This window comes from Olea europaea, unplaced genomic scaffold, assembly GCF_002742605.1.
Source record: "Olea europaea var. sylvestris unplaced genomic scaffold, O_europaea_v1 scaffold18, whole genome shotgun sequence".
In the NCBI taxonomy this organism is placed as follows: Eukaryota; Viridiplantae; Streptophyta; class Magnoliopsida; order Lamiales; family Oleaceae; genus Olea; species Olea europaea.
Window position 1 is genome coordinate 1,068,144 of NW_019235741.1, and position 17,025 is coordinate 1,085,168.

Here is a 17,025-nt window from a genome sequence, read left to right on the forward strand (position 1 = left end):
ATGCTCATCAATCTACCACAGTCCAATATTTTAAGGTATGTAAGGATGAAGAATATTTTTATTGATATTACCATTTATATTTCACTGCATACTAGTTAATTGCATGATTTTTTTTTTTCTACACGTCATTTTACTTTAAGGGAGAATGTTAATTAAGCAAATGATTATTTTGTGTAGGATTGTATGATTAGTAAAGCAATTCTTATATGACTAGAACCTTAGTGCATAACACTTGGCCTTAGCATAACATACACGAAAGACATGACTAAATATAGAAAAACCTTTAGGAAGAGTGTAGTATGGTTGAGCAGTTCATAAGATAAATTACTTTTACTTCAAGGAAATGGCACGATGACAACAAGATCAAGCTACTATGTTTAGAGATTTACTAAGGGCAGTGCAAGACTTGGGCAGGCAGCAGCCTCAAGCGGCACCTCATAATGCAACAAGAGGTGCCAACACCATGAGCTCAATTGTTGAACAGTTTCGTCGCTTTAAACCTCCGTCCTTTGATGGTAAACGTGATCCTTTCGCAGCTGAGGAGTGGCTGAGAAGACTTGAAGGGATCTTCGAGCACATGAACTGCAATGATGCTCAAAAGGTTTCTTGTGCAAAGTTTATGTTGACTGATGATGCTGGACATTGGTGGGAGTCTGAAACACGTACTAGAACTACAGAACAACAACGTAACCTCACTTGGAACCAGTTCAAGGAGTCGCTGATGGGTAAATATTTTCCCCAGTCACTGAAAGATCAAAAGGAGGTAGAATTTCTCCAGCTCACGCAAGGAAATTTGCCACTTGGGGAGTATGAAAGAAAATTTGAACGACTTTCTAGGTATGCACCGCATATGGTGAACACTGAGCTGACAAGGGCTAAAAGGTTTGAGATGGGGTTAAGGCCAGAGATCAAGGGAATCATGGCAGCCCAGCAGAATACTACTTATGCAGAGGTTGTACGTCGAGCACAAGCAATCTCTAATGGTTTAGGACTGGAAAAGAAAACCCAACCCAGCACCGAGTCATCTATAAAGAGAAAGTGGCAAGGTCATGATAAGGAGAAAGGCAGGAACCAGAATAAGAAAGGAAAGATTGGGTTAGACTTAAATAAAACTTTTCCTCAATGCTCCAATTGTAACAAGCGACACTTGGGTGAGTGTCTTCAGGGGAAGGGAGTATGCTACAGTTGTGGTAAGAGTGGTCATTTCCTTAGAGAATGTCCAGAGAAGAAGAGAGAAGGTGATCATCTTAAGAAGGGAAAGGCCAGAGTATTTGCTTTGACAGAAGAAAAGGAGGATCAGAACACAGACGTAATAACAGGTATGTTACCAGTATTTGACGTACCTGCTATTGTCCTTATGGATTCTGGATCCACTCATTCATTTATTTCTACAATTTTCATGGATAAGATTGGGAATGAATTTGTAAAAATGAATAACATTTTAGAAGTTAGTACACCATCAGGCGAAGTGATTAATACCAATCAAATGGTTAAAGATGTTAAGTTAGAGATCGAAGGAAAAGTACTAAAGGCAGATTTGTACCTTTTGAGGATGAAAGACTTTGATGTAATTTTGGGTATGGACTGGTTGGGTAGAAATTATGCAACCATCTTATGCCATAAGAAGGAAGTTTTATTTCAAAAACCTGGAGAAAAAGATTTTCGATTCTTTGGAACAAAAATTGGGACCCTACCTCGATTGGTATCTGCAATGAAAGCACAAAAGATGTTGAGAAAGAATACTTGTCAAGGATTTCTATTGAATATAATTAGTAAGCCCCAAACCGAAAGAAAAATAGAAGATGTACTAGTAGTTAATGAGTTTGTGGATGTTTTTCCTGAGGATTTACCTGGTATACCACCTGATAGACAAGTAGAGTTCACAATTGACTTGACCCTTGGGGCAGCGCCAATATCTAAGGCTCCTTACAGGATGGCACCAAAAGAATTACAGGAGTTGAAGATATAACTACAGGAATTATTGGATAAGGGTTTCATCTGGCCAAGTGTATCCCCATGGGGAGCGCTGGTATTGTTTGTTAAAAAGAAAGATGGGTCAATGAGGAGCCATGGGAACCAAGTTAAACTTCAACACAGCTTTCATCCTCAAACCGATGGACAATCGGAGAGGACTATATAGACTCTAGAGGATATGCTGCGTGCCTGCGTCCTTAATTTAGGAGGCAGTTGGGAAAGTTATGTACCACCGGTAGAATTTGCCTATAATAATAGCTATCAAGCTACAATAAAGATGACACCTTACGAAGCTCTTTATGGCAGAAGATGTAGAGCTCCCCTTTATTGGGATGAAGTAAGTGAACGAAGAGTTTTAGGACTCGAAATAATTGAGGAAACTGGTCGAGCGGTTGATAAAATAAGAGTTAGAATCAAGGCAGCCCAGGATCGACAAAAAAGTTATGCCGATAAAAGGAGAAAAGATTTGTCATTTAATGTTGGTGATAAAGTTTTCTTAAAAGTGGCACCGATAAAGGGAGTTCTTCGCTTTGGAAAGAAGGGAAAACTTCGACCGAGATTCGTAGGTCCTTTTGAAATTTTGCAGAAAGTTGGAAATGCAGCCTATCGAATCGCTCTATCACCAGATTTGTCAGCAATTCATGATGTGTTCCACGTGTCAATGCTTCGACAATATCTGTCAGACCAAAGTCATGTGGTTAGTTATCAACCATTGGATATCAAACGAAACATGACTTATGAGGAAAAACCAGTGGCAATATTGGATCGCAGAATCCAACAATTGAGGACAAAGGAAATTTCGTTAGTGAGAGTTCAATGGAGAAACCATAATGTTGAAGAGTCAACTTGGGAAAGAGAAGAGGAAATCAAGATCAAGAATCCATAACTTTTCAACTAAGTTCGAGGTAATTTCGAGGACGAAATTTTTTTAAGGGAGGAAGGATGTAATACTCCAAATTTTGTGCTCATTTACTTTTTAGAATAGCAATTTAACTTTTCAAATTTTAGTATGGCCAAAAAATTATTTATGGTTGCCAAATTTTGCATTGGTTGATTTATTAAAAGTTTTTCCAAATAATTTGTTAATTAGGGGTTTGAAATAAATGTCCATTTCACACCTAATTACTAAAGTTAAACATTGTTTCTCCAACTTGGCCGAAAATTGATGAAACATATATGCATGAGGTGTTTTAATTTAAGCATGAGGTGGCTAACTAATGCATGAGGTGTGTTGGATTTAAGAAAATGAAACCATGCAGCCTACACATGTTGAATTTCTTGAAGAGTCACCCAAAATTAATCATTTTTCTCACCTATAAATAGTTGTGTTGCTGCCCTTTATTTCTCTTGCATAAAAAACAATATCACTTGTTTAAAAAAGGGCAGAAAACGTGAGGGAAGAAGAGGACCAGCCTAGCATTTCTCAATTCATTTTCAACCAAGATTTCTTCAAGTTTTATTGTAAGATACTTTCTATGCTTAAGTGGTATGTGTTCACGAAATAATTCTTTCAATTTAAAATTAAAGCAAGTGTAGGGTTCGTAACAAGTAATAAAGTGGATTTTTAAAAGTTCGAATATCGTCCCTCAGAGATTGAGTAGGTCAATTCTATATAATCTAGCCTTAACCGAATCTAATTGAGTGAAAATATGATCTAAGTGCAAAAAGCCCTAATTTCAATTAAAACCCCTAATTTCAACTAAAAACCCTAATGTCAATTGAAAACCCTAATTTCAACTAAAAACCCTAATTTCAATTGAAAATCCCAATTTCTCAATTAGAAACCCTAATTTCAAAATTTCTCTAATTAAATGACTTAAACACTCAAGTAAATGAAATTAAGCAAGTTTAAAAGCTAATTTATTAAAATGAATCAAATTAAAGTCATTATGATCACGAATCCCCAATTGAAGTTATAAAAACCCTAATTTCATAAAATTAATGATTCGATGAAAATTTGTCAATTCAATGTTCCTAATTTTATCCAATATACTCTCTCGATATATATTAGACCTATTCTTACACACCACCAACCTATATCTCTATGGATGATGCAAACATACAAGAATGCATGTAGTTTTGTAAACAATTTAAGAATTGCATAAAGCATAGGGGTATATCTCTATCCCCTATCGGACCCTATGTTAATTTACACCTTATCGAACCTATTCCACTTCTCTCGAATGTAAGAAACAAGTCATCAATACTCACACAATCATTGGCCACTAATTGCGGAAGAAAATTAATGCATGTAAATCAATCAAATTATCCAATGAATCTTTATATCAAGTTCATGAAATATAGAATTAAAATAACAAACAATGGTTCATCGATCACCTAGTAATTAAAACCCTAGCCTAGAAGATTCATAATTACTAAAAACAAAACGAAATTAATGAATAGAAAGAAGAACACCCGTATGAAAGTCCTTGAAATCTGAAATCTTGAACAAAACCTTGAAAACCCCTTTGAATCCTTGTGAAATCGGCTTCAAGTTCATGTTCCTTGCCTCCAAAAGTTTTATTCTTCTTCTCCCTCGACGTTCTGCCCTATTTCTGATGAATTTTGGCTTTTATATCATGTCCCCACGGAGCCCCGAAAGAGTTTCAATTAAAAATGGGATTTTAGAATTTTTCATCGAACTTAAAGCCATGTGGCCGCATGGTTCAATTTTTCAGCTCATTTGGAACCCTGCTAGACCCTGTGCAGCCGCAAGGAATTATAACCATGCGGCCGCATGGTTATAAAATTTTTCCTCCGGACAGCTTTCAGTATTTTGATCATTTCTCTCCTAATCTCCGATTGAAGTGATTCAAAGTGAATTGGGAAGAAAACTCAAAGATATACACTTTTGATAGAAATAGTCTTCCTCAAATTATGATGTTTACTATGCCAAAAATGGATCTCAAATGGAGACTCAAAATCACGAGCATAACTTTTTCGCCTGAAATTTGATACTTGATAATACTTCGACCATATTTCACCTCTTGACTCCTTTCCTCATCCGATTGAACTTTAACACGCTTGAATCTTCATTCCATTTCCCGTCTCATCTATGGATTATTTTCAACTTGGTCCTCGAACTATCACTTTGTTCCGTTTTGGTCCTTTTTCGGCTCTTTTCTTCTGAATTCCATCTTTTCCATAGAAACACCTACATAGCATGAATTTAACAAGATTAAGTCATAATTCAACTACTTTGTCCATGTTTAAGTCATGTTTGTGAGCTAAATAAGTGTGTAAAAACGCACTTATCAAATCCCCCAAACTTTAACTATTGTTTGTCCTCAAACAATGTAGTGACTTAATGCTAAACAAACATGGCTTAATAGCTTGTCATGTCTCAGGATTGGACTTAGTAATAATAATAGAAACAATATCAAGAGTGTGAGAATTGAATCAACCTTTACTCATCAAATGCAATACTCAACGTGTGTGTGTGAACTCAGGCCAACATATCAAGCTTATGATTAGTTTATCCGAGACCCATAGTGTTCAAATTTATCCTTACGTCACTCGAGAGATACACAATCCCCAAATGTATTCTTTTCACACAATTTCTCCGGGGTGTATTCTAAGGTTAGGAGTTTAAACAATTCTAATCCTTACCCTCTCTTAGTTTGGATAGATTTTACCATTACAAGTTCACATATCAACAAGTAGAGACTCTCCTTAATTTTTATTGCTTCAACCTTTAGGATTAAACTAAGCTACTTGCTTCGCATTGAGGTTATAGTTCTATCAACCAAATGTCCAACGAGGGCTTTTAATTTTTTATTTATTTTTTTATTGTGTCATCTTTTCATTTTTTTTTTTTTTTTTTTTGTGTATGTGTCATCTTCTCATTTGCTTTTTATATAACCCATGTAACGAGCTTTAGGCCGATGACTCCTTAACCAGTTGGCTTTAGGGCATCAGGTTTTAAACCCTTACAGACTTACTTGCTCGAGTTATAAAGGCTCGACAAGATGACTTTTTATCAACTCTCCTTTTTTCTTGCTTTCTATATGACCCATGTAACGAGCTTTAGGCCGATGACTCCCAAACCAGTTGGCTTTAGGGCATCAGGTTTTAAACCCTTACAGACTTACTTGCTCGAGTCATAAAGACTTTTTGAGAGAAGTGATAATTTTCCAGTTTTTACTTTATGCCCCTTCTTTGTTTTTCTAGACATTTGACTTCTAAAACCATCTTCAATTAAAGCTTTCACCTATTTCTCACCTTTTGGGTTTAAACAATCCACACATTATAATTTCATGTACGGAGCCCCCACTCATCTCCATGTTTTCCTACAATGGCTCGATCATCTCCAAACTATCTTAAAGTGATATTACGGGTTAATGTTATAGAGGGTTATTCTAGGTTTCTCCTAATTTATTCTAAAATTCCAATCAATAAGTATTAGCAAATTACATTCTGCACTAAATCCATAGTTTCTAGCTTATACATGTCCAATAATCACATCATAGCCGGCAAGGCTACCAAACCCACACAAGCATGCAAACGTTCTTAAAGATTCACTCATCAAGCATGCATCATGCAGAAACTTGTCACACTTAACGATGAATTGTGAATATGCAAAATAATTACATGCCGAATATTTGTTTGAAATTATGCTACCATCTCCCAAACTTATACAATACATTGTCCTCAATGTAAAATGTAAAGTTAAAATGGCAGAATTTAAAACATGGACACAAGTTGGCAATAAAAGATTAACAAAACTCCCCTGATCAATGTGGTGGTTGTGGTGTGAAGCTGGGACCTGTAGCATCATCTTGGCTATTCACTGCATTACCAAAGGTGGAGGACCATGGTCGATTCAGGGTATTCTTGGACAGATCAGAGACCTCATCTACTTTGATAGAGACACGGTTTCACACATCTACAGAGAAGGCAACCAGGTTGCTGATTCTCTTGCTACAGAAGGCTGGAATCATCGGCGCTATCTAGAGTATGGACCACTAGAACTTCCTCGACATATTAGGGCGATAGTGCGGATCGACAGACATGGATTGCCCAGTTTCAGAGGTTCGTAATTTAGGCTATTCTTTATTGTATAGGGAAGTAGTACTTCCTCATTTATTGCTTTCATTTATTATATTCATTTGTTGCATCACTGCTTTTTGGAGGTCAGGTTCATGCCCCCCTCCTTCCGTGTATTCTTGATTTTTATGAAATAAATATGGTTGGGGAACCCTTAACCCCCATCGACCTTCCTTGGTGGACCCTAAAAAGTCACTAAGGATGTGTGGATGTCTTTACCAAAAAAAAAAAAAAATAAAATAAAATAAAAACCTGTAGCATCATCTTTAGGAGGAGGTGGGAAACGAGATAAGACTTGTCTCAGCAACTCGAATTGCTGTGCTTGCTCGGCCTAAATGGCTTGAAGAGTACTTTCTATATTTCCCAAGCGATCCCAAGTCTCGTTCACACGCCACTGTATGCCATCCATTCTCCCAGCATACATGTTCAACCTACCGTTCATAGTCTCCACTTCCCTTCTCGCAGTTGTGGCTTCATTCAAAGCACCTCTTGTGTAGTCTCGGGAGGAGTAGAGGTCTCTCTGCACTTTTTCAACAGTGGTGGTCATTGTCTCGAACCTCTACTGGAGGTTTTGGATGTCTCTGCTAGTTCCAGTGGCTGTGGCAAATATCTGTCGAAGTAGCTGCGAGTCCATCTCAACTGGTTATGGCGGGGCTTGTGGTAAGTGTAAATATTTAGCAGCTTATCTTTCTTCCTGCGCATTTTGTCTTTGCTGCTCAAGTCTTTCTTGTTCTCTCTTCCTTACCCTAGCTCATTCCTGAGCTTCAAATATAGTGAGCTTTATCAATGGGCTTGATTTCTCAGGCATCTCCCCTGCCTCAACTGTAACACCGACAGCAAGACATATCCCGCTAATCAGACTAGGGAAAATTATCGAAGATCGCTTATCTCCCTAGGTTCCCAAATTGTGTATCTGGTCAAAAATAAGAGTAGCCAAATCAACTTTGCATCCCCGGACTAAATGATATATGAACCCAGCAGTTTGATCCGTGAAAGTTGTCCGATGCGATGTGGGTTCGATGTTATGGCACATGAAGACCTAAAGGATGGCTATGGAGGGAGTAAGCTCAATTTGATGCACTCTGCAGTGGGTAGGGGGCAAGCATTCTCTCTTCCCAAGAGAACCTCCGCCACTTCATTCCAGTTGAATTGAGCGGGAATCAGGACCACATTGTCCAAATTAAGATTGGAGAAGTCATGAATGACGGCTGGGGAGAACACTATCCACTTACCTCGCACCCATGTCTGGTGTAAGTATTTAGAACCCGGAGTCTCAATTTCACTATTGAAGTTTGCATAAAATTCTCGGACTAAACTTTCATAAACAGGGTGTGGCTTTTCTACAATCTTCTCCCATCCACAAATTTGTATTAGATTTGGTAACTCAAAACCACGAAAATCCTCTAACCGGACCTGTCTCTCTGGTATCATGCCCCAATGGCGTATTATGTTCTCATATCGAGATAACGTTTCGGCATCATAGAATCTTCACACACCTCCTACTAGCTCTCTGGTGCGGGTTGTGCCAGAGGAGGAACCAACCTTTTCTTTGCCTTTTGATGTTCTCTACGACGGCATCCTGCACAAATAAGGAACGAAGTGTATCAAGTTCGTGAAATAAGGAAACAATGAAGAATATCAATGTCAAGCACAAATCTCCCAAACTTTCTTCAAAATATGTGCAATATTCAACGCATGGAAGTCAATGTAATATCAATATTGCATTAATGAGAAAAACTCAAAATTATGACTCTAACATGCATTTTTTGAAAATTCGACCCATGATCAAGTGACCAACTTCAGCCCCGAGCATCATTGAGAAATATTAAAATTTCCCCGGACAAGGTCTGGGCATATGAAAGTACTCATTGTGGTCTAGCATTTATCCAAATTTCACTACAATCGGAGGTCATTTGGTTAGGAAAATGCATGGACGAAGTTAGTGACGTGAGTTGACATGGCTTAGCAATTTATGTGGTTATGTGCACATATATGTGAGGTTAACTTTTTTCAATGAAATTCCATGAGATTTTTCATCTAGTATGCCTCACATTAACAATGTAAATCATCACACAAATGAAAAGTTCAAAATTTAGAATCATATGTCTCATTGACATTTAATCGAACACATTGTGTGCAGTTGAAATTTCCTTCACTTTGCTTTTGATTTACACTTAGGGCTAGTCCACAATTCACAATGCAATCACAATGTAAAACTTACCCAATTCGAAAATGTAAAGAAATCAAAGAAGAATTTTAAACTTTGCATAGAAATTCAATTTCTTACCTTTTGATGTTTGTGAAAGGAGAGTGAAAGTTTTGCTCCAAAAGTCTTGATAATGTATGCCAATGTTTGGATTAATTGGGGTTAGGGTGTAGATGTGCAAGTGTGGTGGTGATTGATGTTGTGAGCGAAAGTGGATTTGGGAGGGTAAAATCGAGTGGGAGTAAAATGGGGGGAAATGGTTTGGTTTAGCAAGTGACGGGTTTAAAACCTGTCACTTTTGCTCCATGCGGCCGCATGGTGTAATATTGTTTGGTTCCTTTGGTTTTGGTAAGGGTCCATGCGAGTCCATGCAGCCGCATGGACCAACCAAATTTTTTTTTAAAGAAAAACTTATAATTATAATCCCAAAATTGACTCGACTCTACATATTCGAATTTTTTTTTTTAAATAAACATCTTAAAAAATAAAATTAACGACTTTGAACCCCGAAATTCTTAACTCCACACTCAAACACCCAAAACATTATCTTTGACCTCGACTCATGCAACTATAAACGTGTAGTGCCTAGACTATTATGCGTGAATGATCGATGACCTAATAAAACATATGAAATGTAAACAAATTCCAAAATAAATGCAATAAAATAAATTGAAGGATACAGTGAGTTGCCTCCCACCCAGCGCTAGTTTATAGTCGATAGCTCGACTTTCCTGCATCTTCTTCATGTTAGGTTGTTGAGTTGCACAGTGGACTTCTGCTTAGGGAAATTACAGCCCCAATAGTGTTTCAGTCTTTGCCCATTGACGATGAAAGTGCCTTTGGTTTCCTGACTCACTTCAATAGCCCCATATTGCATCACCTTAGTTATGGTATAGGGACCCGACCACCTTGTTCTTAGCTTTCCTGGGAAGAGTTTGAGTCTAGAATTGTACAATAACACTTTTGGCCAACTTCAAACTCTCGCCTCTGAATGTTTAAATCATGCTATCTTTTGGTGTGCTCCTTGATCAACTTTGAGTTCTCATAAGCTTCCAATCTTATCTCATCCAATTCATTAAGTGGCAGCAGTCGTTTTTCACCAGCAGCCTTGAGATCCATATTCAACTATTTCATAGCCCAATATGCTCGATGCTCTAACTCCAATGGTAGATGACACACTTTCCCAAAAACCAGGCGGTATGGAGACATTCCTATTGGTGTCTTAAATGCTGTTCTGTAAGCCCACAGTGCATCGTCAAGCTTCTTAGACCAATCTTTTCGGGATGAGTTCACTGTAACTTCCAATATTCTCTTTAACTGCCTGTTCAAAACTTCAACTTGTCCATTGGTTTGTGGATGATATGGAGTTGCTACTTTATGTTTCACCCCATATTTGTTCAACAGCTGCTCTAATTGGCGATTTATGAAGTGTTTGCCTCCATCACTTATTATTGCCCTTGGTGTACCATATCTTGTAAATATGTACTTCTTCAAGAACTCTATCACCACTTTCGCATCGTTAGTAGGCAATGCAACAGCTTCCACCCACTTAGAGACATAGTCAATGGCCACCAAGATATATTGATTTGAGTATGATGGGGGAAAAGGTCCCATGAAATCTATTCCCCATACATCAAATATTTCAACCTCCAAGATGTAATTTAGTGGCATCTCATTTCTTCTTGAGATATTTCCAGTTCGTTGACATTTATCGCATCTCTTCACATACTCAAATGTGTCTCTGAATAAAGTAGGCCAATAGAAACCCGACTGTAGTATCTTTGCAGAGTCTTTGAAGCTCCAAAATGCCCAGCGTATGCAGAAGAGTGACAATGTTCTAGAATCTCAGGTACTTCATCTTCAGGAATACATCTTCTAATTATCTTATCTGCGCCTCTTCTGTAGAGAATGGGATCCTCCCAAAAGTAATACTTCAGCTCTGCGAAGAACTTCTTTCTTTGATGGCTAGAATAGTCTGGTGGCGGGATGGACTTAGCAAGGTAGTTAACGATATCAGCGTACCATGGGACTATTTCTACTCCAAAAATTTGCTCATCTGGAAAGATTTCATTGATGTCCACTGACATCTCAGGTTCATCCCGTTCCAATCTTGATAGGTGGTCGGCTACCACATTTTCACTGCCCTTCTTATCCTTGATCTCAATATTGAACTCTTGCAACAACAATATCCAACGGATCAATATCGGCTTAGCATCCTTCTTTGTCATAAGATACTTCAGAGCGGCATGATCTGTGTAGACGATAACCTTAGACCCAACAAGATACGATCTGAACTTGTCGAATGCATAAACCAAAGCTAGCAATTCCTTCTCGATCGTAGCATAGTTGATTTGGGCGTCATTCAAAGTTCTACTTGCATAGTATATCACATGAAAGATTTTATTCTTTCTTTATCCCAATACCGCACCAACTGCATGATCACTCGCATCGCACATTAGCTCAAAGGGCAAATCCCAATCAGGTGACACAATCACAGGCGCTGTTGTGAGTTTTTCCTTCAGAGTATTGAAAGCTATCAAACATTTCTCATCAAACTCAAAAGTTACCTCTTTCATTAGCAAGTTGCACAGAGGCTTGGTGATTTTGAAGAAGTCCTTTATAAACCTCCTGTAAAACCCTGCATGACCAAGGAAACTTCGAACTCCTTTTACTGATGTAGGTGGTGGTAGTTTCTCAATAACCTGAATTTTTGCCTTATCCACCTCTATCCCCTTTGCTGATACTCTATGTCCCAAGACTATTCCCTCTTGAATCATGAAATGACATTTCTCCCAGTTCAATACTAAGTTCGTTTCTCTGCATCTTTGCAAAACCAAATTTAAGTGATCCAAGCACTCATCAAATGAGGTTCCAAAGACCGAGAAGTCATCCATAAAGATTTCAATGAATTTCTCTACCATATCTGAGAAAATTGCCATCATGCATCGCTGAAATGTGGCAGGAGCGTTGCAAAGTCCAAATGGCATTCTTCGGTATGCAAAGGTACCATAGAGGCATGTGAAGGTGGTCTTCTCTTGATCATCTGGTGCCACTGGTATCTGATTATAACCCGAATACCCATCTAGAAAGCAGTAGTGGGAATGGCCTGCCAATCTCTCCAACATCTTATCTATAAACGGAAGAGGGAAATGATCTTTCCTTGTAGCGGTATTTAGTTTGCGGTAATCAATGCAAACTCTCCACCCTGTTACCGTCCTTGTTGGAATCAACTCATTCTTTTCATTCTGAACTACTGTAATTCCTCCTTTCTTGGGCACAACTTGCACTGGACTGGTCCATTTACTATTTGATATCGGGTAGATTATTCCAGCATCCAGAAGTTTGATCACCTCAGCTCTTACTACCTCCTTCATGTTTGGGTTTAGCCTTCTTTGACTTTCAACTGTTGGTCAAAAATTCTCCTCCATGAGAATTTTATGCATACATAAGGAAGGGCTGATCCCTTTGATATCAGCTATGGTCTACCCAATTGCTTGCTTGTTATCTCGAAGCACCCTAAGCAGTTTTTCCTCCTCCACTTCACTAACCATGTTTGAAATTATCACTGGAAGTGTTTTGGACTCCCCCAAATATGCATATCTTAAGTGTGGGGGCAGTTGCTTAAGTTCCAACTTTGGTGGCTTCAGAATATATGGCTGTGATTTCTCTGGCCCTATCCCGAGCTCCTCAAAGTATCGTTTCCGCGTGTAAGGTGGGTTGGACTCCAAAAGTCTTGCACACATTTCTATGTCTTCAAAATTAGAATTCGTGGATTTAGAATATGCAATGCAGGCTTCCAATGCATATGATGGATTCTGCAGTGTAAATGACTCTTCAATCATTTTATCGATCATGTCAACCCTGAAACATCTGTCAGTCTCTATTGGCAATTTCATGGCCTTGAAGACATTGAATGAAACCTATTCTTCTCCCAATCTCAGTATCAACTGCCCATTCTGAACGTCGATCAAAGCTCTGCCTGTGGCTAAGAATGGCCTGCCCAGTATTAAAGGAACATCTTTATCTTCTTCCATATCCAGAATTAGAAAGTCTGCTGGGAATATGAACTTCTCCACTTTAACTAACACGTCTTGAATTATTCCTCGTGGATGTGTTAATGATCTGTCAGCCAGCTGTAAGGTCACTGTGGTAGCTTTAGCTTCTCCCAATCCTAATTTCCTGAAAACAGACAATGGCATTAAGTTAATACTTGCACCAAGATCACATAAAGCTTTATCAAAATAAAATTCACCAATGGTACAAGGGACAGTGAAACTCCCTGGATCTTTCAATTTTGGTGGGAGCTTTCTCTGAATCCTGGCACTGCACTCCTCTGTTAGCATAACTGTCTCATGATCTCCTAGCTTCCTTTTGTTTGACAGGATGTCTTTCAGGAATTTTGCATAGCTAGGCATCTGAACCAGTACTTCAGCAAATGGGATGTTGATATGGAGCTTCTTGAAGACCTCGAGAAATTTCTTGTATTGCTGTTCCATCTTTTGCTTCTTCAGCCTCTGTGGGAATGGTATGGGTGGCTCATAGGGGTTCACAGCTACAGTTTCTTTATCCCTTGAGTTTCCTTTATTTGCTCTCAGTGTTGGCTCTTCTGTCTATTCTTCTTGCTCCAAATTCTCTTCTACTTCAGGAGACACCTCTTCTCCATTTGCCACGGGATTATTCACTTGTCTCTCAGGCAATTCCACCCTACTTCTCGTTGTTATAGCCTTTGCATGCTCTTTCGGATTGACTTCTGTGTTACTTGGCAGGCTGCCTGGTGCTATACCTGTTAATGCAACTGCCATCTGTCCCATCTGAGTTTCCAAATTCTTAATGGCTGCATTCTGGTCCTGAAGAGTAGCTTCTGTCTTCTTCATGAATTGGTTGTTCGCCTCCATATATTAGTTGGTCTGTTCCATGAATTTGCCAAACATTTCTTCCAACTGAGGCTTCTTCTCTTGCTGTTGGTATTGCCCTTGTGGCCTATTCTGATTTTGGTTGCTCCAAGAAAAGTTGGGGTGCTTTTTCCAGCTTGGGTTGAAGGTCTCTCCATACACATTATTCTGCTGGCGTTGTCTACATTGAGCAAAATCTGTTTGCTCTTTTCCTTGTGTCAAAATTGGGATTCTGCTGTCACATGCTCAGCTCCACATTCCTCACAATTTGCCTTCTTTGTCTGCGCTGCATTAGCTGACTGGGTAATATTTTCCACCTTGTGAAATAAAGAGTCAATCTTGGCAGATAACGCTGAATACACATCCACTTCGTAAACTCCTGGTGTCTTCTTTGGTACTGCTCGTTCCATGGTCCACATTGCTGAGGTTGTAGCCATTATCTCATATAACTTCAATGCTTCATCAATTGTTTTTGTGAACAATGACCCATTAGCTGAAGAGTCGACCATGCTCTTAAAAGCTGGAAGTAGCCCTACATAGAAATGTTGGACCTGAAGTCCCTTGCTAATCTCGTGGTGCGGACACTTCCTTAGTAGATTTTTGAATCTGTCCTAAGCCTCATCAAAATTCTCAGATTCACCTTGCCTGAAGATAGATATGTCATGCTTTAGCTTTGCAATCTTGGCCGGTGGAAAGAACTTAGTACAGAACTTCTGAGCTAGGTCATTCCAGGTAGTAATGCTGGCTATTGGCTAAGAATCGAGCCATTCAATCGCCTTGTCCCGCAAAGTATGTAGAAACAGTCTTAATCTTATGGCGTCGTCAGAGATTCCTTGATATCTGAAGTGTTGGCACATCTCTAAGAAGCGCGAGACATGCGTGTGCGGGTTCTCTTCAACTCTTCCATAAAACTAATGTTCGTTCTGGAACAGTTGTATCACATTTGTCTTCAACTGAAAATTTGGCTGCCCGAACGGTGGATACACAATGCTGGACTGGCTTTGAATGATTTGAGGGGTCATGAACTCTCCAACGAGCATGTTTCCTTCGTCTTCTTCCCCTCTTCCATTGGCTTGTACAACAGGATTGTGTTGTACGTTCTCGCTGCTCTGTTTTCTCTTTGCCTTCTTCTGAAGCTTCGTTCGATCTCTGGGTCGGCTGGGAATAAATCTCCTTCAGCAGATCTTGGCATGCACTTCTGCAATAGAATTCAATTTAAAGACTTAAGTAACTAAAATATGCACTTATGTAATAAAACTAAATAACAATAAAATAAAATGAACTAAAATAAATTAAAAATAAAAAGTTAGAATTAGTGCTAAATTGAATAAAATTAAATGAATACTCAATCCCCGGTAACGGAGCCAAAAACTTGTTCACGAAATAATTCTTTCGATTTAAAATTACCGCAAGTGTACGGTTCGTAACAAGTAATAAAGTGGATTTTTAAAAGTCCGAATATCGTCCCTCAGAGATTGAGTAGAAAACAAAACCGTATGAATAGAAAACAAAACGAAATTAATGAATAGAAAGAAGAACACCCGTATGAAAGTTCTTGAAATCTGAAATCTTGAACAAAACCTTGAAAACCCCTTTGAATCCTTGTGAAATCGGCTTCAAGTTCGTGTTCCTTGCCTCCAAAAATTTTATTCTTCTTCTCCCTCGACGTTCTGCCCTATTTCTGGTGAATTTTGGCTTTTATATCATGTCCCCACGGACTCCTAAATGGCCGCCCATGTGGTTTCTTTCCCTCCTCACGAGGACTCAGACAGGGTGATCCTATCTCCCCATCCTTGTTCATCATTGCAGCAGACTACTTCTCACGCTTGCTCAGTCAGAGGTTTCAACAGTATCCCAGTATGTGTTATCGACATGGAGGTAGTGCTCTTGTCTGACATCTCTCATTTGCTGATGATATGATCATCTTTGCCAACGGTCAGAAACAGTCTATCAGGAGGGTCTTAGACTGCTTGGAGCACTATGAAGGAGTTTCTGGCCAATTGGTGAATTGAGACAAGAGCGGTATTATACTATCCAAACGGGCATCCACTAGTCAGATCAGATGACTAGAGATTTTGACTGGCTTCAGACATCAGCAACAGCCTTTCACTTACTTGGGTGTCCCCTTATTCAAGGGGACTAAGAGGAGCTTCCTTTATGATGACCTTATCCAGAAGATAAGGAATAGGATATCAGGTTGGGCCTCACGATTACTATCGCCTGGGGGTCGTATTACATTACTGAGGTCAGTACTTTCTTCCATACCTTTACATCTTCTTCAGATTATGCAGCCGCCCAAGGCAGTGCTGAAGAAACTTGAGAGCATCTTTGCCCGATTTCTATGGGATTCTAAGGATCAAGCACGACATCTACATTGGAGGAGTTGGAAGGCGATTTGCCTTCCTACTGATGAGGGAGGCCTCGGCTTTAGGAGATTACAGGATGTGGTGGACACCTTCTCCATGAAGCTCTGGTGGCTGTTTCGATCTCAAAGGTCACTTTGGGCTCAGTTTTTACTGGGCAAGTATTGTAAGGGGACGGATCCTTTACTTGCAGCAGTTCCCAGTTCAGCTTCCTCTACCTGGAAGAGGCTAAAATCAGTTGGCCCACGGACAGATGCACACATTGCTTGGCACCTTGGAATCGGTCAGATTTTCTTCTGGCATGATTGTTGGATGGGCGAGTCCACGTTGGCATCCCTATTCCCCCACAGACAGCACACATCTGCGAGGGTACAGGATTTTTTTGACGACACTGGGTGGGATTTTAGACGGTTATTACAGGCACTTCCTTCTCACATGGCAGAACAGGTAGGGTCGATACCCTTATGTGCAGATGCCACGGACCGAATTGTTTGGAAAATTATTTCGGATGGTGACTTTACCACCAAATCAGCATGGCAACTAG

At 39.3% G+C, this 17,025-nt stretch overlaps 1 protein-coding gene across 1 annotated transcript; it reads left to right on the forward strand.

Moving 5' to 3' along the window:
- Nucleotides 1-373: 373 nt before the first annotated feature.
- Nucleotides 374-1,969, forward strand: LOC111378282. The gene has a single exon (XM_023001458.1). It carries the CDS (start codon nt 374-376, stop codon nt 1,967-1,969), a length of 1,596 nt encoding a protein of 531 aa, XP_022857226.1.
- Nucleotides 1,970-17,025: the final 15,056 nt, after the last annotated feature.